Genomic DNA, 27571 nt, shown 5'->3' on the forward strand with positions numbered 1-27571 from the left:
ACTGCAGGACTCCAGAGTCTCCAGAGAGGCAGGTCCTGGCAAGCCCTGCCCAGGAAATCCTCCTGCCCGGGCTGTGCAGGGTGCCCCTGTGGGCAGTTCCCTGAACCGCTCCTGGAGGGAGCAACATTTTTCGGTTTTTCTTCAAAGACATTTACAGCACATTGTCTTATGAAAAATGTACTCAAAAACCATGATGATTTCTGCCCTTACCTAACCTTAGAAGTAGGGCAGAAAAAAATATTTTGTCCTCTGTTCCAGTCCAAGTTAGTGAGAAAAACTGGCCAGGGCCAGCAGATGGGACAGAGCCCCACCTGCGTTCATCCTTTCTCCAAACCCCTGCTCTTGCCGTTCATGCTCGGCCTCTGCACGGTCCTTCCCCTCGATTCCTGGTTACCTGAGAAGTAGCCTCCACAGTAAAGGATGTTGCTCCGAATGTGCCCGAGTCCAGTGTAGCTCTGCTCCAAACCCCAACCCCAGCTCCATCCTCCCCTTCCAACTCTAGTCCGAACCATCCTCATCCTCATCCAGTTTTTCCTCGGACAGGAGAACACCCATTAATCCGTGAAAGACACATCTGCTGTTTCTTTAACTCACTGTCTAAAAAGGGAGAAAAACACAATAAAAGGGGGGGGGGGCCAGAAGGAAACTCCTCTTTTGAGGAAGGAGTGTTCTTATGTAACAGTCTTCAAAGGTTCCTCTAAGTAGAGTTTGCAGCATTAAGTTTCCTAAGACAGGAGATGGGTTTCTTTGTGTCACAGATTCTGAGACAACAAACAAAGAGAAAGCAGGAAAAATGAACCCCAAAGGACAGGAGGTGGCTGAGGCTCTTCAGCATGGCGCTGGTTCTGCGTTCACAGCTCAGCACCTCAACGCCTGCTGACATGTCCGCTGTTTGCGATACAGTAGACCAATGTGCTGGTAAAAACTGATCCAATCCAAAAAATAATATTAATAATAATAATTATAATAATTATAATAATAATAAAAAGTCACGGTAAAATAGCAGCTGCATTTTATGTGTTTGTTGGTGTTATGGGATTTCCAAAACAAAACACAACTTTTTTTTCCTTTCCTCTTCAGATCACTGAGTCTGGAGAGCCACTCGTGTCCTGGGCTTAGATGCTGGACTCTTTAGGAGGCAGGTCCACATTGGTGACAGAGGTCACAAGGGAGACAAGGCAGTCCGAGGTAGTGCCGTTGACCGACCTCCGGATCAGGGACACCCGCTCCTCCACGCAGCCAGCAGACAGGCGAGCCTCTGCATCATGGTCCCAGCATTCCTCGATGGTCACACAGAGCTGGGCCAGGCCCTGCACAGCGGACATGGAGAAGAAAAAGACACCCATGTTAGTGGCCCTAGGCAAGGACAAACACGAGGGAAAGCAAATTTGATGAGTCCAAGGATCAGGTAGAGCTCACCAGACCCAAGCCAAGCAGCAGGGTAAGCAGAGGCGGCCTGGGGGAAACTGCAGGAATCGGGTGCCTTCCCTCCTGGCAGTGACATCCACAGCCCCAATAGGAGGGTCACTGAACCTCAACATAGTAAGTGGGCACGCATGCCCTCATGGGGCAGACACCGCTGCTTGCCTAGGAGCAGTCATATTCAAACGAAATCACGGTGAAGCCCAAATCAAGGGTCCAAAGCAGAACAGTGAGTCACAGTGGGGACAGGGGGCATGATCCTGCTCTACTCGCCACAGTCCTGGCAGCACTTCCCTAGTGTCCGGGAACACGGTATGACAATCTGTGCAGGAACCAAGTGTGTGGCACGGGGAAAGGCAGTAGGATAAGCAAAATGCCCACATCCACAAGAGCTCTCCGGCCACTCAGTTCCAGGCCACACTGAGACCTCACTGGATGTTGGGCTCCTCATCAGGAAACTGGGTCAGCTCATCCAGCACCTGTGCCTTGGGAGAATGAGAAAGACTGAGGCAATCGGTACAGACTCTGGCTCACCCGTTATCTCCCCAGTTGGGGAACTGGCCCCCAGTGCCCCAAGACTATGCTTTTTCTGAATTTGCCCTGGGTGGGCTGGGGGAGGACTCAAGGGAGCTGAAAGCAAATATCCTTCCAAGACAGGAAATGGTTTTCGTGACTGGGATCTTCTGCACAGCGTCCCCAGAATAGAGGCACCCAGATGCCACGTAGCTCATTCCATGCCCAGAAAATGACGAAGGCAGAGAACAGAGAATATTTAATCAGAACTGATCCATATTAGCACTTACGTGACAGGTGTCCTGCCAAGCAATTCACAATGATACCTCATTAAATCTAATGTTACCCTGAGGAGATGGGCACTCAGAGAAATGAAGCAATATGCTGATGTCACCCAGCTGCTGACTGGCAGAATCGGTAGGTATCAGGCCCAGGACCAGAAGGTTCCACTGCAGTGACCAACGCAGGGGCAGCCTGGGCCCTGACAGAGCCGCTGGGCCCCATCAGCTCTGCAAAGGCCACACCCAGAGCTTCCTCCCTACAAGGCACTTCACTCATGGAAGGGAAACAGTGTACAAAGTAACCTTGGACCAGCAGGGGAGGAGGGAACCGTCCTGCCACCGGGGGCATCTTCTCTCTCTGTCCCACACCTTCCTCATCGCGGTTGCCACCACTCATGGAGGGGCTCCCGTCTCTGCGCCCCTATAGAAGCATCTAATGCCCAGGACCCTACCGGGTGCTTCAGCCAGTGATCCTTAATGGCAGGCCGCATCTTCTTGTGCACAACCACCTCCTGCAGCTCCTCTAGCGACGGGTGCTGGCCGATCTCCTCCTCAAAGGGCAGCATGTACTCATCCACCGGCCCTGGGGTGAGAGGACCAGGCAGGATCACAGCAGGCCCCACTGCTCCCCTTCCCACACCCAGGCCTGCTCAGGGGCTACCATCCCACCTACCATCTGCAGCCTTGCAGCGGGACACAAGCTCCCACAGCACCAGCCCCATGGCATACATGTCGATGCGCAGGAAGGCATCTCTCTGGAAGTTGATGGCTCCCTCAAGCACCTCAGGAGCCATGTAACGTCGCGTTCCCACCTATATGAGGACAGGGGAGGGTCCACAGTCACCAACCTAGACATAGGAACTACACTCTATGGGTACATGTGGGACCAGAGTGTGGAACTCAGAGTAGGGCACCGACACGAGGGCAGTCCTTGTTTCTCCACAACAAGGGGGCTATGAGCAGTCACAGTGTAAATCACCCTCAGTGAGAAACAGACAGCAGTGATCTAACATGGAACTGCTGCTTCTTTACTCCATCAACATCACAAGGGGATACTGAGATCAAGGCCAAAAAAGCAAAAAAGGGGAGGAAAATACTTAAAAATAAAAGTAGCGATTATTTCAGGACAGTTTACTATTCCTAGGTTTTAAGTTTGGATTCATCATATACCTCTATTTTATCTTAATAACTACAAGTGAAAGAGACTTTCCTTTAAGGACAAGCAGCCAAAACCCCAATGGGGCATCTACATTCCTTGACTGACTGGCCCAGGAAGGTACAAACCCTCTGGGCTTTGCGATTCCCACAGGAAAAATGGGAGCACTGTCCTGGAAGTTTCTGATGGCTCTGGGTTTGGGCAGTGATCTTGCCTGCACCCTGCCAGCTGAGCAGCAGAAGGGCAATGTCCACCCCCATGCCAGGCCCCCTCTTGTGTTCCCTGAGGGTCGTTACCTGTCCATGGGTGTCCCCCGGAGGTTTCCCTGGCTCAAACCGAACAGCCAGGCCAAAGTCAGCCAGCACGGCCGTGAGGTCACTCTTCAGCAATACATTCTTGCTTTTAAAGTCCCTGTGGAGGGACATTTCTTCAGTAAAGACTACCTGCAGAAGGCTTCCTCAGGAGCCAGAGGTGAGCGGGGGAAGTTCGCCCACGCCAGACCCCCTCTGGCCTGCAGTCCAAGCCCAGAGGGGAGCAGGAACCCACCGCCGGGGCAGACCAGGCGCACAGGGGAGTGTGTCCCCACATCGGCATTTTAGAACAGGGACCTTTCTCCAGTAAAGGCTGCTTGAAACTGACAGATGACTCCTGGAAGAACCAGAGGGGAACAGAGAAGCCCACCCAAGATGCCGGCCAGTCCCAACAACACAGTGTCCCAACGCATACGGCAAATTAGAAAACAGACAATAGGGAGGAGAAGAACCACACGCAACCTAGCAACTCTCCAGAGAAAAAGCACACCACAAAAAGAAAGCCAGCCCCCAGATTGCAACGACAATAACTTGGAAGAATTTCTGAGCCTTCCAGAAAGAGAATTTAAAATTGCCGTGATTAAAAAACTGACAGAAGTCATAAAGGAAAACAATGATAAGGGAAAAATAATCAACGATCAGAAGAATGCAATTGAGTCCCTAGAGAGGGAAAACAATGGTCAGAAGAAAGAAATTGAGTCCCTAAAGAGGGAAGTAAAAGAAATGCAGGAGATCAAAGAATTAATGGAAGAACTAAAGAATTCTGGGAAAAGCAATGAAAGCAGAATAGATGAAATGGAAGAACGAATAAGTAATCTTGAAGACACAGAAATAAAAAGAACCAAAACAGAAAAGGAAAGAGAAGTACGAAGGAAAAAGAACGAGGAAAGACTTCGGGAACTATCTGACTCCATGAGGAAAGGAAATATAAGAGTTATAGGAATACCAGAAGGAGAGGAGAGAGATGTAGGAACAAAGAAAATATTCAAAGAGATAATTGAAGAGAACTTCCCAAATGTGAAGAAGGAGCTGAAAATTGATATACAAGAAGCAAGAAGAACACCAAACTTCCACGACGAAAGGAAAAATACAGCAAGACACATAATAGTAAAGCTCCCAAGAATCCAAGACAAGGAAAAAATAATGAAGCTGGCAAGAGGGAAGAAACAGATAACATTCAAAGGAAAACCAATCAGGCTGACATCAGACTTCTCTGAAGAAACACTATGGGCAAGGAGAGAGTGGAGGGACATAGTCAACAGACTCCAAGAAAACAGATGCCAACCAAGAATACTCTATCCCGCAAAGCTCTCCTTCCTCTTTGAAGAAAGAATATGGACCTTCCCAGACAAACAGAAACTCCGGAATTTCATTGCAACTAAACCCCCACTCCAAAAAATACTACAAGGAGTCCTAAAGCCAGAACCTCAGAGGGACGAATAACAATGAAAGAAGGCCAAAAAAAAAAAAAGTTATTAAAAGAATAAATAAATAAAATCAAAGGAAAGACAAACACAATGGCAAATACAGATGTTAACATATCAATATTAACTCTAAATGTAAATGGACTAAACTCTTCAATAAAAAGACACAGAGTTGCAGCCTGGATTAAGAAACAAAACCCAACCTTTTGCTGTCTCCAGGAAACACATTTAGCTACAAAAGATAAAAATAGGCTCAAAGTTAAAGGATGGAAAACAATCCTACAAGCAAATGGACCAAAAAAGAAAGCAGGAACAGCTATACTTATATCAGATAAAACAGATTTCAAACTCAAAAAGATAAAAAGAGACCCCAATGGTCACTACATTATGATCAAGGGGACAATACTTCAAGAAGAAATAACACTCATTAACATATACTCACCAAACGAAGGAGCACCAAAATATATCAGACAACTGTTGTCCTCTCTGAAAACAGACATCAGAGAAAACACATACGTAGTGGGAGACTTCAACACACCACTATCAACAATGGATAGATCAACAAGACAAAAAATAAGTAAAGAAACCAAAGCTCTAAATAAAGACCTAGAGCAATTGGGCTTAACAGACATCTATAGAACACTAAACCCCAAAATAACGGAGTACACATTTTTCTCAAGCGCACACGGATCATTCTCCAGGATCGATCACATACTGGGGCACAAGACAAACATCAACAGATACACCAAGATTGAAATCATATCAACCATCTTTTCTGACCATGAAGGCATCAAACTAGAAATAAACCATAAAAAGAAGGCAAGGAACTTTCCTACCTCATGGAGATTAAAAACCACACTACTAGAAGACCATTGGACTAATGAGGAGATCAAAGAAGAAATTAAAAAATTTTTTGAATTGAACGACAAGGAGGACACCAATATCCTAAATGTATGGGATGCAGCAAAAGCAGTAATAAGAGGAAAATATATAGCAATAGAAGCTCACATCAAGAAACAAGAAAGAACGCAAAGAAACAACCTAATCTCGAAGCTCAAAGATCTAGAAAAAGAACAACAAAAAAACCCCAAAACCAGTAGAAGAAAAGAAATAATAAAAACCAAAGCAGAAATAAATGAAATTGAAACTAAAAAAACAATCCAAAAGATCAATGAAACCAAGAGCTGGTTCTTTGAAAAAATCAATAAAATAGACAAACCCCTAGCCAGGCTCACAAAGGAAAAAAGGGAGAAAGCACAAATAAACAGGATCATCAATGAAAGAGGAGAAATCAGAACGGACACAGCAGAAATCAAAAGAATAATCAGTAACTACTATGAACAGTTATATGGAAACAAGTTTAACAATCTAGAGGAGATGGACAAATTCCTACAACTCTACCATCACCCAAAGCTAGATAAAGAAGAAATAGAACACCTAAACAGACCAATTACAATTAGCGAAATTGAAATGGTAATCAAAAACCTCCCCAAAAACAAAAGCCCAGGACCTGATGGATTTACAAATGAATTCTACCAAACATTCAGAGACGAATTAGTGCCTATCCTTCACAAACTCTTCCAAAAAATTGAGAAGGAAGGGACAATACCAAACACGTTCTATGAAGCCAACATTACACTAATACCAAAACCGAACAAGGACAACACAAAAAAGGAAAACTACAGGCCAATCTCCCTAATGAACACTGATGCAAAAATCCTCAATAAAATTTTAGCCATCAGAATCCAACAATGTATCCATAAGATAATTCACCACGACCAAGTAGGATTCATTCCAGGGGCACAAGGATGGTTTAACATCCGAAAATCAATCAACGTTATCCAACACATCAACAAAAAGAAATATAAAAACCATATGATAATATCAATAGATGCTGAGAAAGCTTTCGACAAAGTGCAACACCCATTCATGATAAAAGCCCTTGAAATTCTTGGGATACAAGGAACATACCTCAACATCATAAAGGCCATCTATGACAAGCCAACAGCCAGTATCATTCTCAATGGTGAAAAGCTGAAAGCAATTCCATTAAGATCTGGAACAAGACAAGGATGTCCACTCTCACCATTGCTTTTCAATATAATACTGGAAGTCCTAGCCAGGGCAATAAGACAAGAGAAAGACATCCAAGGAATCCAAATAGGAAAAGAAGAAGTCAAACTATCACTATTTGCAGACGATATGATATTATACATAGAGAACCCCAAAAACTCCACAGAAAAGCTAATTCAACTTATCAATCAGTTCAGTAAAGTGGCAGGATACAAAATCAACACGCAAAAGTCAGTAGCCTTCCTATACACAAACAATAAATCTGAAGAAGAAGAAATCAAAAAGACCATCCCTTTTGTTATTGAAACAAAAAAAATCAAATATTTGGGAATAAATCTAACAAAAGAGGTAAAGGACCTATACAAAGAAAACTATAAAACACTGTTAAAAGAAATAGAAGAAGACACAAAGAAATGGAGAGACATCCCCTGCTCATGGATTGGAAGAATAAACATTATTAAAATGGCCATCCTTCCAAAAGCAATATACAGATTCAATGCTATTCCAATCAAAATTTCAATGTCATTCTTCAAAGAAATAGAACAATTATTGATGAAATTCATATGGAATCACAAAAAACCCCGAATAGCCAAAGCTCTCCTGAAAAAAAAAGAAGGGAATGGAGGCATCAGATTCCCAGACTTCAAACTATACTACAAAGCCATAATCATCAAAACTGCATGGTATTGGAACAAGAACAGACATACAGACCAATGGAATAGAATAGAAAATCCAGAAATAAACCCACAGATTTATGGTCAACTAATCTTTGACAAAGGAGCAAAGAATATGCATTGGAGCAAAGAAAGTTTGTTCAATAAATGGTGCTGGGAAAACTGGGTCGCTACATGCAAAAGAATGAAGCTTGACCACCACCTCACACCATACACAAAAATCAACTCAAAATGGATTAAAGAACTAGACATAAGACCTGAAACCATAAAATATATAGAAGGAAATATAGGCGAAACACTACGTGATTTGCACATCAAAGACATCTTTACAGACACATCACCCAAAGCAGTGATAGTGAAGGCAAAGATAAACAGCTGGGACTACATCAAATTAAAGAGCTTTTGCACAGCAAAAGAGACAATAACAAAAACAAAGAGAAACCCCACCAACTGGGAGAACATTTTTGCACCCAACACTAACGATAAAGGACTGATCACAAAAATCTGCAAAGAGCTGATGAGACTCAACAACAACAAAGAAAATAATCCAGTCAAAAAATGGGCAGAAGAGCTTAAAAGAAAATTCTCTGAAGAGGAAATGCAAATGGCCAACAGGCATATGAAAAAATGTTCAACATCACTTGTCATCAGGGAAATGCAAATCAAAACTACCATGAGATACCATCTTACACCAGTGAGAATGGCACATATTAAAAAAACTAGCAACAACAAATGTTGGCGAGGGTGTGGAGAAAAAGGAACTCTTCTGCACTGTTGGTGGGAGTGCAAACTGGTCCAACCACTGTGGAAAGCTGTGTGGAGATTTCTGGACCTACTAAACATAGAGCTTCCATATGATCCAGCAATTCCACTCCTAGGTATTTACCCAAAGGACACAGAAACATCAATTCCAAAGAACACCTGCACCCCTATGTTTATAGCAGCACTGTTTACAATAGCTAAGCTTTGGAAACAACCCAAATGCCCAAAAATAGATGACTGGATCAAGAAGATGTGGTACATATATACCATGGAATATTACTCAGCATTCAAAAAAGATAAACACATGCAATTTGCTGCAACATGGATGGCGCTGGAAGGGATCATGCTCAGCGAAATAAGCCAAAAAGAAAAAGAAAAATACCGGATGGTCTCACTCATAGCAGGAATCTAGAAAACTTAAATAAGGGACCAGGAAAATGAATAACTATAAGAAAGTGAAAATCAAAATCAACAAAAAACTATGAACCAGAGACACTTTTAGGGGGGCGGGGGCGGGAGGGGAGGGATTGGGGTCAGAATGGGGGGCTGCAATTGTATGGGGAATATAACAATAAAATTTATAATAAAAAAAAATAAAAAAATAAAAAAAATAAAAAAAGATTTTATAATCAAAAAAAAAATAAAATACATTATTTTAATTAAAAAAAAAAAAATAAAGTCCCTGTGGCGACAAGTGGCTCAAGATGAAGCTGAAATTCATGGTTGGACACATCCTCCCCCTGGCCTCCCATCTTGGCTCCTTACTAGAGAGCTACTTTTGGTGCGTAAACTCCCCAGTGCCTATCTCAGTCTTGTGTTAAGGATTAAAGTGAGAGAAAAGTAAGTACAAAAGCTTAGGGTCACCCCTGGTACACTTACTACGCACGGCAAGATTGAATAAAAGAGTGGTATTCAACCTTTCTTGACCAACAAAAATGGCTAACTGGGGTCTCCGTGGTGGCGTAAGCGATTAAGCACAGCACTATGAAGCAATCCACAGCCTCTGCAGCACGAGTTCAATCCCCGGCCGGCCAGGGAACTACTCACATGGTGAAGCAGACCTCTCCTATCTTACCCGCTGCTCCCCTCAGCAGTGTATTTGTCAGTTTGCCTGTTCTGCTCCCCACTCTGTCTCTGGTGAATCCTCTCACCCCCCTCATCCCCTATATCTCTGGCCTATACCCCAGTTCTTGTATGCATAAATTAATAAATCTTTGAAAAAAATGGCAATATGCTATGTCACAAAGTTATAGCACTAGGAGCTCTTCAGCCTTGAACTTTGGAACCCCAGGCTCATTCTCTTCTCCACCACCACAGATGCTCACTAAATAGGCATGGCTCTGGTACTTGACTTCCCTGCACTGAGGCCCTTCCTCTCTAACACAGGGTTAAGATAAAACAGCCCCGATCCCAACAGGTAGCACTGAGCTTCAATGCCTGGGTGTTTCTGTGTGTTTGGAGCAGCATCTGCCGTGGAGCAAGCACCATGGTGAGGAGTTAACACTGCAGTTTTCGAAGTGTGGAAGTGTGGCCCGAGCACCCAGATGGTCTCTGAGGCTGATTCAGGAGATCTGTAACATTCAAATTCTTTTCATAATAACCCACTGCTAGCCTTTTTTAAGCTTGTTCTCACAGAGGCTACACATATGCAACATTGTCACCCTAACAGTCAATGGGATGCCTGTGCTTTGATACCGGAAATACAACAGATGTAGGCCATAGTTACAAAAGTTCTTTTTAAGAGTGTGAAGAGATTCAAATCATGAGGTTTAAGAAACACTGAGCCAACTCTCCACTCCAACTAATAGTGTCAGCACTTCCCTCGTGAAGCCACTGGAGGGCACCAGGAAACTGCCAGGAGATGCCCAGGACACAGGTAGACAGGGCGGGAAGGGCAGCACCAGGAGGACACAGGTTTTTGTGCCCAGTTGCTTCTGACACAGTACAGAGCAGTTAAGCGTGTTCACAAAATTGAGACATCACCACCCCCGACCCTGCTCTAGTCCTCCAACCCACGGCAGCTCCAGGGTGCACAGGGAGAGCAACAGCTAACGCAGGTACCTGTGGGCAATAGACGGCTTGTGGCCCTCGCCGCGGCACCAGGGAACGTCCTCATGTAGGTACGAGAGGCCTCTTGACATTGTCTCCGCCACATGACACAGTTCGTTCCATGTGATGATGTTTCCCTTGAGGTAATCCGTGAGGGAGCCCTAGGAGACAGCACAGAACTTGGGTACAGGCTCTGGACAGAGGCCAGGGCCCACCTGGGCCCTGGGAGGGCACTCGGCATACCAAGGAGGATGGAATTTACAGGGAAGGTGGTATGGAGCTAAGGGAGTCAGAAGGTGTTAATCATGAAGTCACTGCTCTTATTCAAGAGAATTTATCACTACCCCAGGGGTAGGGATTCTTATTGTAGACATATTTGCACCTAAGGAAAGGTCACCTTATTGCGCAGGCCACCATGGACCATGGCTGCCTGGTCTTATGAGTGCGGCTCACCTTGTCATGGAAGGCTGTGATCAGCCACAGCTCCACCTCGAGGTTGGAGCCTCGCTTCTCAGCAGCAATGAACTGCAGCAGGTTCTCATGCTTCATGCCAGGCGTGCTGAAGATCTCCCGTTCACTCTGCCACGACTGCTTGTCCTGAGGCAGGGATGTGGCTCAGCCCAACTGCAGGTCCCCTCACCCAGCCCCCCAACCACCAGCCCCGCCTCAGCCACCGGAAGGGAGGTAAGTGGAAGATCACCACTGAGCTGAGTCCTGGAATCCAGGCCAATAGTGAACCCTGAGATCATTTAAGGCCGGTGCCAGATTTGCCAACAGAGCCACTGAGGTTCAGAGGGGAGTGAATGGCCCAGTACAGATAAGAGGCAGAGCTGGCCTGACTTTGCTAAGTATCCCGGCGAACTGCTTAAGGTAGCCCTCTGTCCAGGGCCTCTAAGCAGAACTGGTCAAAAACAAAACCCTGAAAACGAGAGTGGACTGAGGTTCTGCAAAAGACCTACCCTAGCCCTGTGATGAATGCTCACCATCCCCAGTGGGGCCCACTTCTCTCTCATGCCACATGCATGAGCCCTGGGCTACCCTGGGATGGGGGAGAGCTCAGGTCACAACAGAGGGAGATGACCTGGAGCTCCTCACTCACTCACCTGGAGTGGGAAGATCTTGACAGCCACAAAGTCATTCATGAGCTGCGCCTTCCAAACACACCCGAAGCGCCCCCGAGCCTTGATCTCCAGCAGCTGCAGTGGCTTCAGGCCCACCAAAGGGGATGGGGGTGGAGGTCCAGGGTCCTGGGGGAGATCAAGGGCTTAATAGGGTCTGGCCTGATCTCCATACCTGTACCCCACCATGCCCTGCCCTGGTCAGCCCTGTCTCACCTCGTGGATGTCCACATGGCCGTAGGGGGGCTTGCGATGCCGATACATCCAGAAAGCCAGCAGAACGATGAGGGAGAGACCCCCAATGGGCAACAGCGAGTAGGCCAGCACCGTGAGTAGGGTGGGGGCTGTCGGGGGTGGCTCGTACGTGACTGGGGGACACACGGAGCCCTGGTCACACAGCCCGCCCACCCCCAACCTCCAGGGCCAGCCAGAGGGCCCTGCTACCACTCACCACCCAACTCAGGAGCTAAGAGCTCCAAGGCCAAGGAAAGGCCCAAGTCTGTTCCTCCTACTAGCCCCCTCACCTTCTGGGCCTCCAGCCTCCGGCAAGTGGGTAAACCGCTCATTGCAAAAGTTGCCTTCACAGCAGCAGAAGTAAACCTGGGGGTTCTCCTCGGTGGCCACACACTCCTGCCTAGAGGCACAGAGCATTCCATACAGCCCTCAGCTAAGGGTACAAGACCCATCAGGGTGTGCCTAGCCACCCCTCCCCCGCCAGATAAGTTCAAGAATAACTATAAGGGGAACAGTGTGAAACCCCGCCCCCACCTCTAAAGTGGGAGTAACAGCAGGAAGGGACAGCTGGGGTGGCCACTCACTGGGGCAGAGCAAACAGCTCCAAAAGAGCTGGGCCCTGGCACGACCGCTCATAGGTATTTAAGCTGCCTCAAGAGCCCTCTTCTCTTCCCCTCCCACCTTGAATGCCAGGTTCACATTCAGACATCCTGAGTCCCACATGACCAGTGGGCACCAGTGGAACTAAGGTGGGGGTGGGGGGCAATCTGGCACCTGTCGTAGCAGTTGAAGTCATCCAGCCAGCAGCCCTTCTTGACCAGCTCGATGGTGCCAGAGCTGTTGCGCCAGGAGGCGTAGCAGTGCAGCCGCTTGTCCTGCTCGCCCTCGCAGCGCTCCAGGCCGCTCTGGTTGGTGCGCTCCAGCTCCCAGTTGGCGTTGTAGTAGATGCACTCCCTTGTCTCGGCCTCCCCACGCCCAGAACCTGTGCCCAAAGCAAGCACAGCGTGTGCTGGGTCCCGGGCCACCCATCGCCCACCCACTCAACACCCTGCAGCTCACCTCAAGCACTAACCCCAGCCCAATCGAGAGGGAGAGAATCCTTTTCACACCCAGAGACACACCTGGTGTTCAGCAGGGTCAGAGACAGCGGTAAAGAATCATGCCCTGTGCTCAGAGTAAGGCTCCCCAAGTCACCTCGGGGACCAGGTGCCCCAAGCAACAGGAGGCTGCTGCATGTGGAGCCATGAAAGATGACCACCTAACTGGGTTACGTCCTGAAGACCCTTGTGGACAGGCTCTCCCCACCCACTCCTATGCCTTCTTCCACTCCTGCACAGTATCATCCAGATGGCCAAACACTTTCACCCCAACTACCCCTGCAAGCATGGCCTGAAACAGTCATTAGATGCATCTTTCTCCTATGCCGTGTAAGACAACTCCCTGGTCTCTGCCCTAAATCTGCCCACTGTCCCCAAGATTCCCACAGGCCAGTGATGGGAGGAGGAAGGAAATGCCCAAGACAGTTCCCAGAGAACAGATTTTGTTCCCAGGACCCGATGCCTGTGCTGAGGAGCTCCCCGGGCACCTGCTTGGCATTAACAGTGCCATCGTCACTTCACAGAGCAGCCAGGAGCTACAGAAGCAGTGGCATATACAACCCCACAGCCGAAACTCCACACAGACACCCAGGGGCAACAAGCTCCTCCTTTCTCCTCCACACCCCTTGTGCCCACTGTGGCTGGTCTCCCGTGTGCTACTTCCACCCTCAAGAAGGAGGGTCATAGTCTGCCTCCCAGCAGGACAGTCAGCCAGCTGCTGGCAGCCAGGACAGAGAGAGTCCATCCCAGCCCCAGAGGGATGCAGTGCAGGATTCTGGCATTGCGCAGAGCCCCCCTCACCTCTCCTCCACTCCCATTACTTGCCATCTGAGCAAAGAGCTTGATATCTCATGGGACACCCAGAAAGAAGGATCTCTGGCTTCCAGGAGGGAGAAGCCCCCCAATGCAGGAGCCACCATCCTCTGTCGACCCTACTCCCTTCTGCATTTCCCTGCAGCGATGGGAGGCTCCTTCCAGAGTGACCTGGGTAGGGGCAAGCAACAAATCTCAAAAGTTTCAGATAGGAATGAAGTTTCAAAATGAAATCTGACCAGAGTGCCTTCCACTGTCATGGGGCCCAAACTCTGACATCTGTAAGAACAAAGTGTATAGCCCCAACCACCCAGGCAGATGGGACACAGCCTGGTCCACAGGAAGGGGGCCTCGGGCCCACAAAGGGACTCATCATGCAGGTTTCCCCTTGCAGGGTGTTCATGGATCATAAGGTCTCACCTTTAAGGAGAGAACTTCAGTGGAGGTGTGGGTATAGGAGATCGACAGCTGAGCAACAACCACCAGGGGCCAGGACACAGGTTGATAACTACAATGCCCACAGGCCTTGCCCACCAGCAGCCGCAGCAGCACCGGGTGGCTGGGCTACGCAGAGCACCCAGTCCAGAAGGCTTACCTCCCAGCCTGGGGAGGTACGTATCTACAGCAGCAATTCTAGAGCAATTCTTGGAGACTTGAGACTCACGGGGTCAGACTTAAAAAGCGGGGCTCCAGACACACGAGCTGGGCCTCCTGCATGGTAGTCATGCCACGACATCAGGTCCTTAAATATGCTTGGCTTCTAGGCTTAGTACAAGGTACTACCTCTGGCTCTCACTTTCTCCTTTAAGTTTCAGCTCTTTCCCCTCCCCAGAGACCAGGCAAACTCCACTTCCACAAGCCTTTCCATTTCCTCCATCATCTAACTTATCACCCCTGACTAATTGCCTATTGCTGTTTAAATACAATCTAAACAAAGTATAAATATAATGTAACCAAAAATAATCCACAACAATTGTATTATTTCCTCAAAAGAGGAATTGATGACAATTGATTTTTACATGTCAGGATTCCCACACAAGACCGCAAAATTGATGAAGACAGAAATTTTGATGACAAATGCTAGAACTAGTACCAGACACTGGATGGGTAAAAGGAAGGAAGGGAAGGAGGAGGGAGCGGGAGGGAGGGAGGGAGAGAGGGAGGGAAGGTGGGAGGAAGGAAGACCCACCGGTCAGAAGGACACAGTTATTTCCAGACTTAGACAGAATTTTGAAGGGCAGGGACAACAGGGAGGGTGGCCTCAGCCTACAGCCGAAGCCCTAGGGCCCTCAGGGGAATTTTTTCACCTCCAGTCAGAAAATAAACAACCAAGTCCCCTGCGCAAGGCTAGGGGGCTGAGTGAAGGTAAACAACAGAAACTGGGGAGAACTGAGGCTGGAGGGCCCCCTCCTTCTTCTAAGCCACTGACCAGGCAGGGATCCCTCTGGCCACTATTGTATACAGGAACCAAGTGGACAGGACTGGAAACTCCAAATCTCAAGAGTTTGGTGCAGGTAGGGCCCAAAGATTCATGATGTCACCGGACTGTGGGACCAGATATTCCCACAGGGGTGGGGAGAAAGGCAGCCTTCTGCAGGGCAGACTGTTCAAATCCTGGCTCTGACACTTCCCAGCTGTGAGACTCTGGGTACCCAAAGTTACCCAACAACCCATGCCTGGTTTCCCCACTGTGAACAGGTGATGACCACAGCACCAATCTCCTAGGGCTGTCCCAAGAACAAATCACTTAAAGCACTTAGGCGTGGTTAGAGCAATGCCTGGGAGGTTTAGCTGTTCTGTTATAGCCACACCCTTCCTGCTACCTATGATGATCCTTCACAAGTCACGCCCAGTCCTCTGAGTGAGGTATGCACACCCTGCAAGAACTGTGCATTCAGAGCCAGGGGGTGGGGAGAGAGCACCTGGGAGATTGTGCCACTCGAAGCCCCTACCATACCATACCTACATGGGCTGCCAGCTGGAGACCTGGAGCCTCCCCACCTCTCCATGCAGCACGCATTCAGCTATTTATAGTCTGGAAACACTCCAACTACAAGGCCACCTCCCCCTTTTAATACAGTGAGCTCCAGCCCACACTCTCAGGTCCAGGGGATCCACACACAAGAGGCTCTCCCTAACCCCTGGCCAACTTGCCCATTCTGGCAGGAGAGGAAGCTACTCCTGTGAGGGGGACGCGGCCACTCAAAGGAACCAGATCTTCAAAGGGCAGTGTCCCCAAGAGACAGTGCTGATGTCCCAAGAGGACTACATCTGGCTGAAAAGAAGCCCCAGCACTTCCCAAATTTGCAGTCCAGGCAGGGCAGAGAAACTCTAATCCTAAACACATACAAACAAAAAACAAAAAACACAGATTCTACTCCGAACCAACATTCTAGGCAGCTGGACCTAAATGGGCCAGTTCGGACAAAGACAAGCACCAGGAGGCCTGTTCCCCCATGCAGTGGTCCTCTGATACATAAATGCCCAAACAGGCACTGATGGATTGCCAGTCTTTCTATTCTATTCCATTGTCTATTAAACTATTTTGCACCCAAAAGTTTATCATTTTAATAACTACAGCTTTATAATGAATCCTGAAATACAACAGGCGCACCTTGTTCTTTTCAAGAGAGCCTTGACCCTTCTTGATCCTTTGCATTTCCAAATTGTTTTACTCTGAAAACTGGCCAGAGAGTAAAATTTAAAGGCTTTTTCTACATCTGCTGAAATAATCCTTATAGTTTTTCCCCTTTTACTCCATTAACATGGTGGACAGAGAGGATTATCAATCATAGAAGACCAATCCAACCTGACCCCAAGGCGATATATTCCACAAGTTCTTCAAAAGACACCATAAAAAATCACCCCTTGCTCTGGCAAAATACAGCTCACTGCCCACCTGTGTCTATGCAGGCATTTCTTTCTTAAACCTATCCCTTTCAAAAATGCAGCTCTTGTCTTTTAAGACTGCCCGTCTGCGTCCATGCAGGCATAGACTTTTCCAGTTTTCCTACTTTCCCCTTATCTTAATAAACATAATAAGGGGCCTCCCCTGGTGACGCAACGGTTGAGCGCTGACCTACAAGGCTGCCTGCAGCCTCTGCAGCGCCCGGTTTGTTCCCCGGCTGCCGGCGGGGGTCCCACAAAATATAAATAAACAAATAAATAAATAAATAAAAGTAACAAGCTTTTGTGTGCTGATGAATGGGAACATCTGCTGATTTCTTTCTCAGAGGGACCCAGGAACCCCAAACACACTCCATCATCTGAACCCCAAAAGAGAAAAGTCATCCCCAACAGTCTTCCCTAATCCTTCAGCCAGTTGTGGTAGAGGCTGTGCAAGGTAACAAGGCATATACGCAGAGACAAACTGAAGCTCAACAGACACACTGGGTCACGAGAAACACCAGATTCTAAAATAACCATTCTACAGAGGATCCTCCTGTCTCCCCTGCCATTACATTACCACATGTGAAATCAGGATCTGCCGAGATCCTGTCAAATGCGCTGGGCTCACCGGTAGCGCCCTGTTACCCACTGCTCCTTGCAAGCTTCAGCAAGTGCCTCAGTCTCTCCAGAGGCAGAAGCCGGCATGGAGCACAGTCAGGGAGCACAGCCAGACACAAAGGCACACCCACCCCACCTAGACCAGCACATCCTTGCTAGTCCAGCGTACCTCCCCTCTGCCAGCTCAGCAACCAGGAGACTCAGACGTGAGCAGCAGCCTCTGTGGCTCTCTTCAAACACTAGTCCGTGGACGTGCATACTCTCCCTGTCTGGGCATCCTTCATGAAATGGGCTATTTCCAACATAACGTTTTAGAAGGGAGGAGATATTCACAAATGGTGGCAGAAGTCGACCTGTCACCTCATCCAGCTTCTGCCCACATTGCCACTACCTTAGCCTCAAAAAACCCCAAAAACCCACCCAAGTACATTTTCCTGTGTCTATTAAAAAGTCCATCAAAAGGAAACTAGGTAAAACGTTGTCTACATCCAAACTCTGAAATTTTACAATGTTATTAAGAAAATCGAGGTATACCCATATGCAATAAAAAGACTGCCAAAACAACCCTGTTTAAAAAGTCTTAACACACAATAGGGATGCAAGTCACAAACATGGTGAGCAAAGAGGGATATAAAACTGTTGCCTGGTAAGAGTCCAATCATATAAAGCACAAAAACTGCCAAAATAATTTTCAGTTTATGAAATTCACCAAATGGTAACATAATAATATACTGTACTGTATGTATTTCATACTTCTATTAAATGTTTGGAAAAGAGCAATATATTTTACATTAAAAAAACAATTTCTCTAAGTACTTCTACTTGCATACAGGTAAAATGTCTAGAAAGATAAATGGTAACTGAGAAGGCTCACTGCTGGGGGGATTTAGATGGGAGACGGGAGAGTAAAGGAGAGCCTACTTTTATCTGGAGCGTCTAAATTTCTGCAATTGAACGCATGCTTGTTTACAGAATGGAAGAAGTTATAGCTAAAGTAACCTCTATTCTCCCAGCTCTACCCCAGGTTAGCTAACCAGCAGTGCTCTGGGGAAGGGGAGTTTGAGAGGGGTTCAAAGACAAGACTGCATTGCCTGGCTCCTCCTCCAGGTGGCCCGCAGGGCCCACTCTCAGATGGCGCACAAGACTGGTCAGCCAGGCGGGAAAGGAAATCAGAACTCACCTCTAACTTTTCTACCCCCTACTCTTTAAGCCCAGAGGAGGTGAACCCTCTGTCCTCAGGATACAAAGAAGCTGGACCTCCTTATAAGGTCTAGGCCACAAGGCACCCTGCAAACCCCCGCCCAGCCCAAGCCAGCAGTTCCAAGGGAGATCCTGTACTGCCTGGCTTTTGCGCATCTGACAAGGAATGTCAAATCCTGAGAAGGAAATTCCCGAAATGTACATGAAGAGGGTTTTAACCTATGGTCACCAGCCCAGGGCTCTGAAAACTCACGCAGGCTTTCTAAATCAACGGAGGTGAGGGATGAGGGAGGAAGTGGGTTTGTCCATGACACTAGACATGAAAAGGCATTGTCCTCATCCTTGAAAACATCGTGCACCGCTAGACAAGCCAGATGGAAAAAACATCCTGGCATCAGCCCTGAGAGTCAGCTTCCAAGGCAGTCTCCTGTTCTCATTGGCTCAGGTCTAGGAGGCAAGCAGGGTCCCCTCCCTCTCCTCAGATGGACAGACAACAGCTGGTCTGGGCACATCTTCCAAAATGCTGGGCCGCAAACCCCAGGAAGCAGACTCCTCCACTCTCCAGCCAAGGGCTTGGGTTTCGAACTAGCCTTCCTTTTCCTTCCCCCGGACTAATTTTAGCCTCCTTGGTTGTCAGAGTGGAACTGAAATAGTCAACAGAGGAAGGTCTGCAAGCAAGAACAGGAGCTCACCTCACAGAACACCTCAGCTCCAGCTCAGAAAGTGGCCAGAGAGAAGTCCACTGTGCGGTAGGTTGGGCCCCTAGAGAAGGTTTCCCTGGGAGAAGAGCCTCACATCTGCCCGCGCGGCAGCCCTCCTTCCCACCACTGCTCCCAGCGATCACGCGTCCATGAATGGTAACACTCAGCTAAGGCTGCCAGGTCCTGAGAGTCGGAAAGAGCACATGCATGTCAACAGAGATGGGAACAGCCAGGGCAAAGCACAGGGCTGTCCAAAGGCGAGAAGCCATGTTGATCCTGGGCCAGGAGAAGGCACGGCTGACCCCCGTAAAGTCCCAGCCTACATTATCAGATGGTTTTTAATGCCTGCTGTCTCAGGCAGAGATATCACTGAGAAAGTTAAAAAATAAAGACTCAGAAGAAGGCAGCAGCATCTCCTCTCCTCCACCTACCCAACAACCTGGGCAGCAGAGGCCGCACCACCAAGACCTCAAGGAATTGGCATCTGTCAAGCTGGAATGGGTCTGTGAATCTGACGGAAAGGCCAACAAGGAAGCCCCAAACAAGGAGGTGGGTGTCTATTTTAGAACAAAAAAGTAGTGACAGAATAGGAAGGAAAGGACAGGAAATAAAGAGTTGTGAGAAGGTAACAAAGTTCCCTTTGGAGGAAATCTCAACTCCAGCAAGCAACCCCTTTTAAAAAAGCCCTTCATCCCACACCAGTAACGTGGAGTGAGAGAATTGAAGCTTTGAAGGCTGCGTCTTCCCACCCTGAGTCCAACTTGTAATCAGTTCCCAGTGAAGCGAGCTGAGTCTTGCCATTCAGGATCAAAGAGCAGCCCCTCCGGAAGTCCTCCTGAGCAGAGCTGGGAATAGGTCGGGGGAGAAGTAGAGCACAAACACCCGGGCTGCCAGTCAGCCAAACGCAGCAAACAGATGCCCACAGAGATCAACCCTTTTGCCAGGGTGTCCAGTGCTAGTGCCTGGCGTCCACAGCTCTACCCTCCCAGGTCCAAGGAGGAAGCCTGGCCTGCCCTCCAATTCCCTGAGGACAGGGTAGAGACCTGCGCTCATACCTTTGGGAAGAGGCTGCCCCCCTGCCCTGGCGTCCCTGGGCTCAGAGCTCCAGGCCCACAGCGGCTGCGGCTCCTCAGGGCGCCACATGGCCGGCCCGCTCTGGGGAAAGAGGGGAGAGGGCATGCCGCGGTGCTGCTACAACCCGGGCTGCTCTCGCAGGACAGCCTCAGCTCCAGCGGCTCCCAGGTGAGCAGACGGGCTGCCCCGCCAGGCAGAGGCCCCAGCAACAGGCACTTCCTGACATTCTGTACGTGTGGGAGGGAGAGGCACGAGTGCAAACCTCAAGGCGGCAGGCAGAGGCGGGTGGGCGGGTGCGGGCAGGCAGGCAGGCTGCCTGGCCACCCACAACCACCGCCTCCCTGAAACCCGAACCACTTCTGGGAAAACTCAAGGACGCCAGGATTCTCCTCGGGGGCCAGCACACCAAACCAATTTCGAATCAAACTCACATGGTGAGCAGGTTTGCTTCCATATGCCTAGGAATCTCCTAGGCATTGAGGAAAATCCAACTTCCCACCCTGAATTGGATGGGGGGGCGGGCGGGGGAGTGGAATGCACAGGCATCAGCCTTTGACTCCACCTACCACAACTGTCTGTCTCTTTATTTTTTTTTAAGATTTATTTTATTTATTTTATTCATTTATACAAGCACTGGGTACAGTCAGAAGCACGGGAAGGTGAGAGAACTCACCAGAGCCAGAGCGGGGAGCAGAGCAGGCAGAAGGACCGAAGTACACTGCTGAGGGGAGCAGCGGGCGGCAGGAGAGGTCTGCGCACCTTGTGGGACCCTCCGGGGAGCAGCCGGGGATCGAACCGGCGCTACAGAGGCTGCGGGCAGCTTCGCAAACCAGCGCTCAACCGCTGCGCCACTGGGGAGGCCCCTGTCTTGTCTCTTTAAAAGCGCAAGAACATTCTAGATCTGGCTAGGACATTTGCCATGTCTACAGACATTTTCGGTTGTCACAATTACAAGTGCTACTAGCATTTAGTGGGTCAAGGCCAGGGATGCTGCTAAACATCCTATGACACACGAGACAGATTTCCCCACGCGACTGGCACCCACCTACACTGTGCATCCACACACATGACAAAGAATCCAAATAGTCAATAGGGTCAAGGCTAAGAAACCATGTGCTAGAATGAGGTGCACCCGTGAGCACCCTGCCTGAGGTCTGTCCATCTAGAGTCATTCTCAAATTTATTACCCAGACCAGTTCCCTGCAGGGTCCTAGATCCCACTCTTTGGTAGGCGGTCAGTATCTGAAAGTGGATCTTAACTCTGATCTGAATGATGCCCCTTAGTCCCACTTGCACGACCCTGAGCTCCCAGGAACAAGCTGACTGCACAAGCGGTATGGGGAGGGCTTCCTAGATAGAGGAGGAGACCAGGGCTCGGTCACAAAAAGCAGACTTTAAAAAATGAATTATGTCCAGTGGCTATAAGAGGGTAAGCAGAGGCAGTGAGGTGGGAACAAGCACAGTACACCCCCAAGGACAACAAACTGCTCCTCAGGACTGGTACAGTGAGTAGGTGCAAGACTTCTCGAGTCCAACCCAAGGGACCACAGGTTCCTGGTATCAGGAAAACAGCAGGTATGCATGCATAGCATGCACAATTTGTGTACACACTAACACACATGCTCATATTTGTATTTTCTTAGAAGAACAGGCCACAGCTTTCATCAGATTCTCAGAAGCACCCATTACACAGGGGACCATAGTGCAGGACAAAGGCTGTTCACTGGGCTACTACTGCAAAGGCAGGTCCTTAGAAGGCCAGAGACGGTCCAGGTGCTATTGGGGATTCCCAAGGTCCAGAAAGACCTGGCAAAGTATTACAACATAGAGGGCCATACAAGCTGTGAAAGGCCAAGGGTTCCAGATCTAAAGTTTTCCCCCAGATGTAGGGCCTGGGAGGACAGGCAACTATCTCACCCATGCACTTTGGAAAAGTCTTTAAGAGTTGGGGAGAATGCTCGCTACTCCCAGAGGGCAGGATAGTCAGCCAGACAGGGTGTGCCCAGCAGGAACAAGGTCAGTCAGTACAGAAAATCCTTCCCTGAGGGGTAGCAATCCTGACTCTGTGGCCCGTGACCCTGACAGCCACCACCACACAGGGACAGAGTCACTGTGCTCATTACACACACATTGCTCCTGTGAGGAATGGACACTATGTGTGGGTTAAAGAATAGTCAACCTAGGAGGACAGCCTGAGAGAGTCAGGCCTGCCTTTCTTGGTGGGACTATCAAGAGCCAGGTCCCTCCTCCCAACCAGTGGCTCCTGACATTCCACTCAGAACACTCCCTACCCTGAACCCCAGTACAAAGACAAATGCCAGGCACTCTTATGGGATACACAAGAGAGGTGTCTGGGATATCCACTATAACACAAGAGCTAAATGATTTGTTTCCCAAGGACACTAGGCCAGACAAAACACAAGACTTGTGAACTAACTGAACACTGATCTTGTAGCAAGAATCGTGTGTCTTTATTACAGCATTGAGTTCTGGCTTTTCTTCTAGGTCTACACCATCCAATATGGTAGCCACTAGGCAAATGTGACCACAGTTCACTGATGGAAAACATAGAAATTTGAATTGCAATGTTCTAAGTATAAAAACATATACAGGATTTTGAAGATAGTATAAAAAATGTTTTGGTAGCAATGATATGCTGAAATAATTATTTTGCCTATAGTAGTTTAAATGAAAAATAACATTAAAACTAACTTTACTTGTTATGAACTGAAAGCCTGTTAACCCCCCACCCCCGCCCACCATTCATATGGTGAAGATCCAGTGCCCAACAGGATGGTATTTGGTGATGGAGTCTCTGGGAGGTAACCAGAGTAGGTAATGAGGATGGGGCCCTCTTGATAGGGTAGTGAGATAGGAAGAGAGCAGGAGGAAAGGCCACGTGAGGACACGGTGAGAAGGCGGCCATCTGCAAGCCAGCAAGCAGGCCCTCACCAGGTCCCTACCCTGGTGGCATGCTGACCAATGCTTCCAGTCTCCAGAACTGTGAGAAAATAAATTCTGATGTTTAAGTTACCCAGTCTACAGTATTTTGTTATGGCAGCCCAGGAAGACTAAGATATACCTGTTTCTTTTTCCCTTTATTAACATGACTACCAGGAAATTCTAAGTTATGCATATGCTTCACACTCTGTTTCCGCTGGACAGCGCTGCTCGAGACCTTCCAGTGCAGGAGCACTGTGTGCCGCAGGGTCATTCTTAACGGCAGCCAGGAGCTTGAAGGAAAGGCATCTAGGAATTCAAAGGCACAGGAAGGTCAGTTCTGTTCCCACCTAGGCCTGAGGGCAGCTCTTCCCTATTTCTTCAGGGGTCAGAGCAGTGACTGAGAGACTGGCTGGTGTGACCACGGGAAACACCCAGGGACACCACTTTGCCGCCTTCCTCCCAGAGAGGAAACAGGTCATGGATTCTAATCTAACTCCAGCTGTTCCACCTTGCAGAGTATACCAGGCACTCCCCAGCCCAGGAGGGGAGAGACAGAGGGAGAAGGAGAGAAATACAGTCCTTCCAAGGCACAATCCCACCCTGCCACTTCTAACCAAGGAGGAAAGTGAAAGTAGTGAGGCTAGATTGAGAAAAATTAGAGAGAGGGTTTCCAGGTCCTAGCCTAAGGCTGCCCTGTCCTGGGACTCGGCCCTTTCTGCAGGTCTGGACTTGAAGCACCTCAGGTACATCGGAGTGGGGTCTAGAAACAGCCAGGTGAACTGCTGCGTGCCTACTAATTAAGTTGACTTGCTGCGGCCAATGCTTTCCTTTCACTTCAGAGCTCTCGCTCTTGGGGAAAAGTATCTCAGCGCAGCACTGTAAAGTAAGAGGAACAAGTTCAATAAGACCACCACTTTGCCTCTACCACACAAGAAATGACTCATAGAGAACCGTGGCTCTAAAAGAGACGTTCCCTCCCATAGAGCGCTTAGGTTCCAACGAAGGGGTCTCTGTCCTCCAGTCCCTCAACACAGACTAGGCAAACCCACAGGGAAAATTCGCTTATCTTGGGGATAGACAGCGAAGTCGCATTGCAAAGGCGGGTGGAATGGGGGCAAGGACGGGATGAAGAGCCCCAACCCCACCCCGCAGCAGCCAGGGGATCCCAGCCCCGCCCCTGCACGCCCAGCCCCGCCCTCCGCGGGTTTCCCAGACTCCGCGCTGCTGCCACCGCGGGCAGCAGGGGACCCGCGCTGCATGTGTAATGGGGGCTGGGAACAAAGACTCGCAGGACCCGGAGCCCCGACCGTCCCGGGCTTCCCCCCGGAGCTTCACCGCACGACTCCCCACACCTCGCAGGGCTTCCCGGGGCCATGCGAACCCCAACGCGGCGCGCGTCCCTACGCGCACGCCCGAGCCGGGCGCGTCCTAGCACCTCTGGAAATCGGTGCTTCGGCCCTAGGGAGAAGCGCCTTCCCCGAGAGCTCCATGTGTAGACACTCGCACCCACACACCCTCAGCCGCACGCGCGCGATCCGAACGCTGGCCCCGCGGGGTCACCCACCCCCGCCACGTGCTTCCTGGAGACCAGAAGGTGCAGGAACCTGTTGGTTTTTCTACCCGATCCACCTGTCCTTCCAGGCGCCCCACACAAAGCTGTCCCGCCAGATGCCCGCAGCGCGCATCCGGGGCCCGCGGCAGGGCCAGCGGACTCAGGGGGGAGCCGGCGCCAGGCCAGCGGCGCGAGGAAACACGACTCGGACCCGGGGGCGATAAAGTGCGAAGTGCCCCGAGCCGTGTGAAACGGCGCCTTCGTTTCGAGAGACCTAGTGGACCCGGGGGCTGCGCGGCCCCTCCCCCGCCACGGTCTCGCCAGCCCCGAATTAGACCTGCCCGCCTCGCTGGGCCGCCTTCCCCTCTCTCGGGTGTTCTCGCTCTCCCCGCGCGCCACGCACTGGGGGGGCCTGAACCCCGACCTCGGGCTCTCGGGTCCCGGCCCCCTCCGTGGGCTCGACTCCGCGAGGCGGAGCCCGGCAGACCGCCGCACAAATTGTTGCCCCAAGATGAGCGAGCGGGGCTCTCCGCGCGCCCCCAATTCCCCGCCCCGGGAGGTGCCCGCTGGGTGCAGGTGGCCAGGCTGGGAGGCCGCGGGCCCGCCCTTTGTTGGTAAACACCGCGCGGCTCCCGAGGCCGGCCCCGCGCGCCCTCCCCGCACCCCCAAGCCGCGCCCCGTCCTTACCCGCGCACAGCGATCCCCAGAGGAGGGCGAGGGCCGCCCAGGGCGCCGTCATGTTCCGCGGCGCCGCCCCGCGGACACCCGGAGCCCGCGGGCAGGGCCGCGCGGCGCTCCCGGGGCGCGCAGGGCCCGGCGGCGGCTGCGCTCTCCTTCCCGCTCCTTCCTTCGGCCTCGGCGCCCGCGCGCTCCTCGCGCCTTCGTCCCGGGTACCGTGCGGGTTCCGAGGGCCGGGCAGCGGGGCCGGGCTCAGGGCCGCTGCGGGCGACGCAGGCTGCGGCCCGGGCTCCGGGGCGACGTGGGGGCCGGGGGGCGGCGGCGGGGCGCGGGCCGGGGCGCGCCCGACTCAAGCATATCGCGGCGGGGCTGGGCCCGGGCCCCGGGCGCAGGGGCCGAGTCCGGAGGGGCCATGAACGGGGGGAGGGGTGGGGGGAGGGGAGCTGAACCGAGTCCAAAATGGCTCCTGAGCCGGGGCCGCGGAGCCGAGCCAGCGGGGAAACCCGGATGTAGGATACAAAGAGGCGGGCGAGGAGGGCGGGGAGGGGGAGGGGAGGCGGGCCCTCCGACCGCGTGGTCCGCGCCCCCTCGGGGGCGGGGCCCGGAGAAACAACAACAAGGAGGCTCCGCCCCCAGCCCGCGCCCTCCTGGAGGACGCGCGCCACCCCCCGACTCGAGGGCGAGGCTGAGGGCGCTGCAGGGGTAGCGGGGTTCGGTCCCGGGCCACTTGGCCCTGGAACCCCGGGACCCCACCATGGCCACCGCACCCTAGAGTCTGGCGCCGCTCTGTGGAGCTTCCACACCGAGCGCACTCTGCCCCGCAACCCTGGAGTAAGTGAGACCCCCCCCCCCCCCCGACTCTGGTCTGAATTCCCCTCCGCGCCCTCGTTTCCCCACCTATGAAATGGGGGTCACAGTGGGAATCATGTCTGTGGATGGGCGAACAGATCGTCAGTAAAATATTGACATCTGAAATGACAGGTGCCCCCCTACACACACACACACACACACACACACACACACACACACACACATGCTCAAAGGTGTAAATAGGGATCCTAGACTTGGATCCCTACAGGTGAGGGGGGCACAGAGCCCCGCACCACAAAGCAGCTGCAGGGCCTGCTTCCCCCACCCTTACTGTAAGTGGTTCTCAGCACTCCCACCCGCCGCGCCCCTAGACCCCCCCCAGTTACAGATTTTGTCTTTAGCGAACGGCTCAGCTGTCCTCTTTACCTGTCCCCCCACCCCACCCCAGTCTCTCCCTTAGGTGGCCTCTTTTGGAGTCCACTCTCCTTATTACAGTACTCGAGCTTAAGAGGGTCCTGCTGGGGCTCCAGCTAAAGAGGGAAAGCCTGTCACCGGTCAGGGATGAGGTATGGGACCCTCGGATATCGAGATTGGCCTTGGCGTCTCCTGACTTGCCACAGCTGTGCTTGGAGCAGGGCAAGCAGCAGCCAGGAGGGAGGTGGTGCCGGGTAATCTGAGTTATTTCACTTCTCTGAACGTCAGTCTCCTCTTACAGAGATTTCGTGACTAAACACAATCTTAGGTAAAAGTCAACACACAGAACACATACTGGCCTTGGTTGAAGCTGAAATAAAATGACATCACCTAGTGTTTCCAAAGTATCGGGAAACCTCAAGGACCACACTTTGGAGTCACAACTCAGAAAGATTGTTGGGTCTCCCAAGGTTCCCAGTTCTAGAAAATTCCATGTCAAAAATAATGACCTCCTTCTGGCCACAACCCTACAGGGGACCCATTATATAGACTTCTTAACATTGAACTCTACTATGTGCAAAGCAAGTGTAGCTTGGGAGGCTCTGATTGTGTATGAGATGGTTGGTATTTCCACAGAAGTCTGTATTGACAGACACACAATAGCAGGGGAAGCGACTCCAAATCCAGAGTAAGTGTCTTTACTAGGAAGGATAAATCACTACTTCCTCCAGACTAGAAGGTATGGACTATAATGCATAGACCGAC

At 50.5% G+C, this 27571-nt stretch overlaps 1 protein-coding gene across 1 annotated transcript; it reads right to left on the reverse strand.

The window, feature by feature from the left end:
* Positions 1-1115: 1115 nt before the first annotated feature.
* Positions 1116-25643, reverse strand: ACVR2B (activin A receptor type 2B; the record flags this gene model as incomplete). Its single annotated transcript, XM_084246761.1, has 11 exons — positions 1116-1310; positions 2669-2799; positions 2890-3028; positions 3669-3783; positions 10678-10826; positions 11119-11262; positions 11769-11912; positions 12000-12151; positions 12308-12417; positions 12792-12999; positions 25592-25643. 11 exons carry the CDS (start codon positions 25641-25643, stop codon positions 1116-1118), a joined length of 1539 nt encoding a protein of 512 aa, XP_084102887.1.
* Positions 25644-27571: the final 1928 nt, after the last annotated feature.

Source organism: Talpa europaea (genome assembly GCF_964194135.1).
Source record: "Talpa europaea genome assembly, chromosome: 11".
Taxonomy (NCBI): domain Eukaryota; kingdom Metazoa; phylum Chordata; class Mammalia; order Eulipotyphla; family Talpidae; genus Talpa; species Talpa europaea.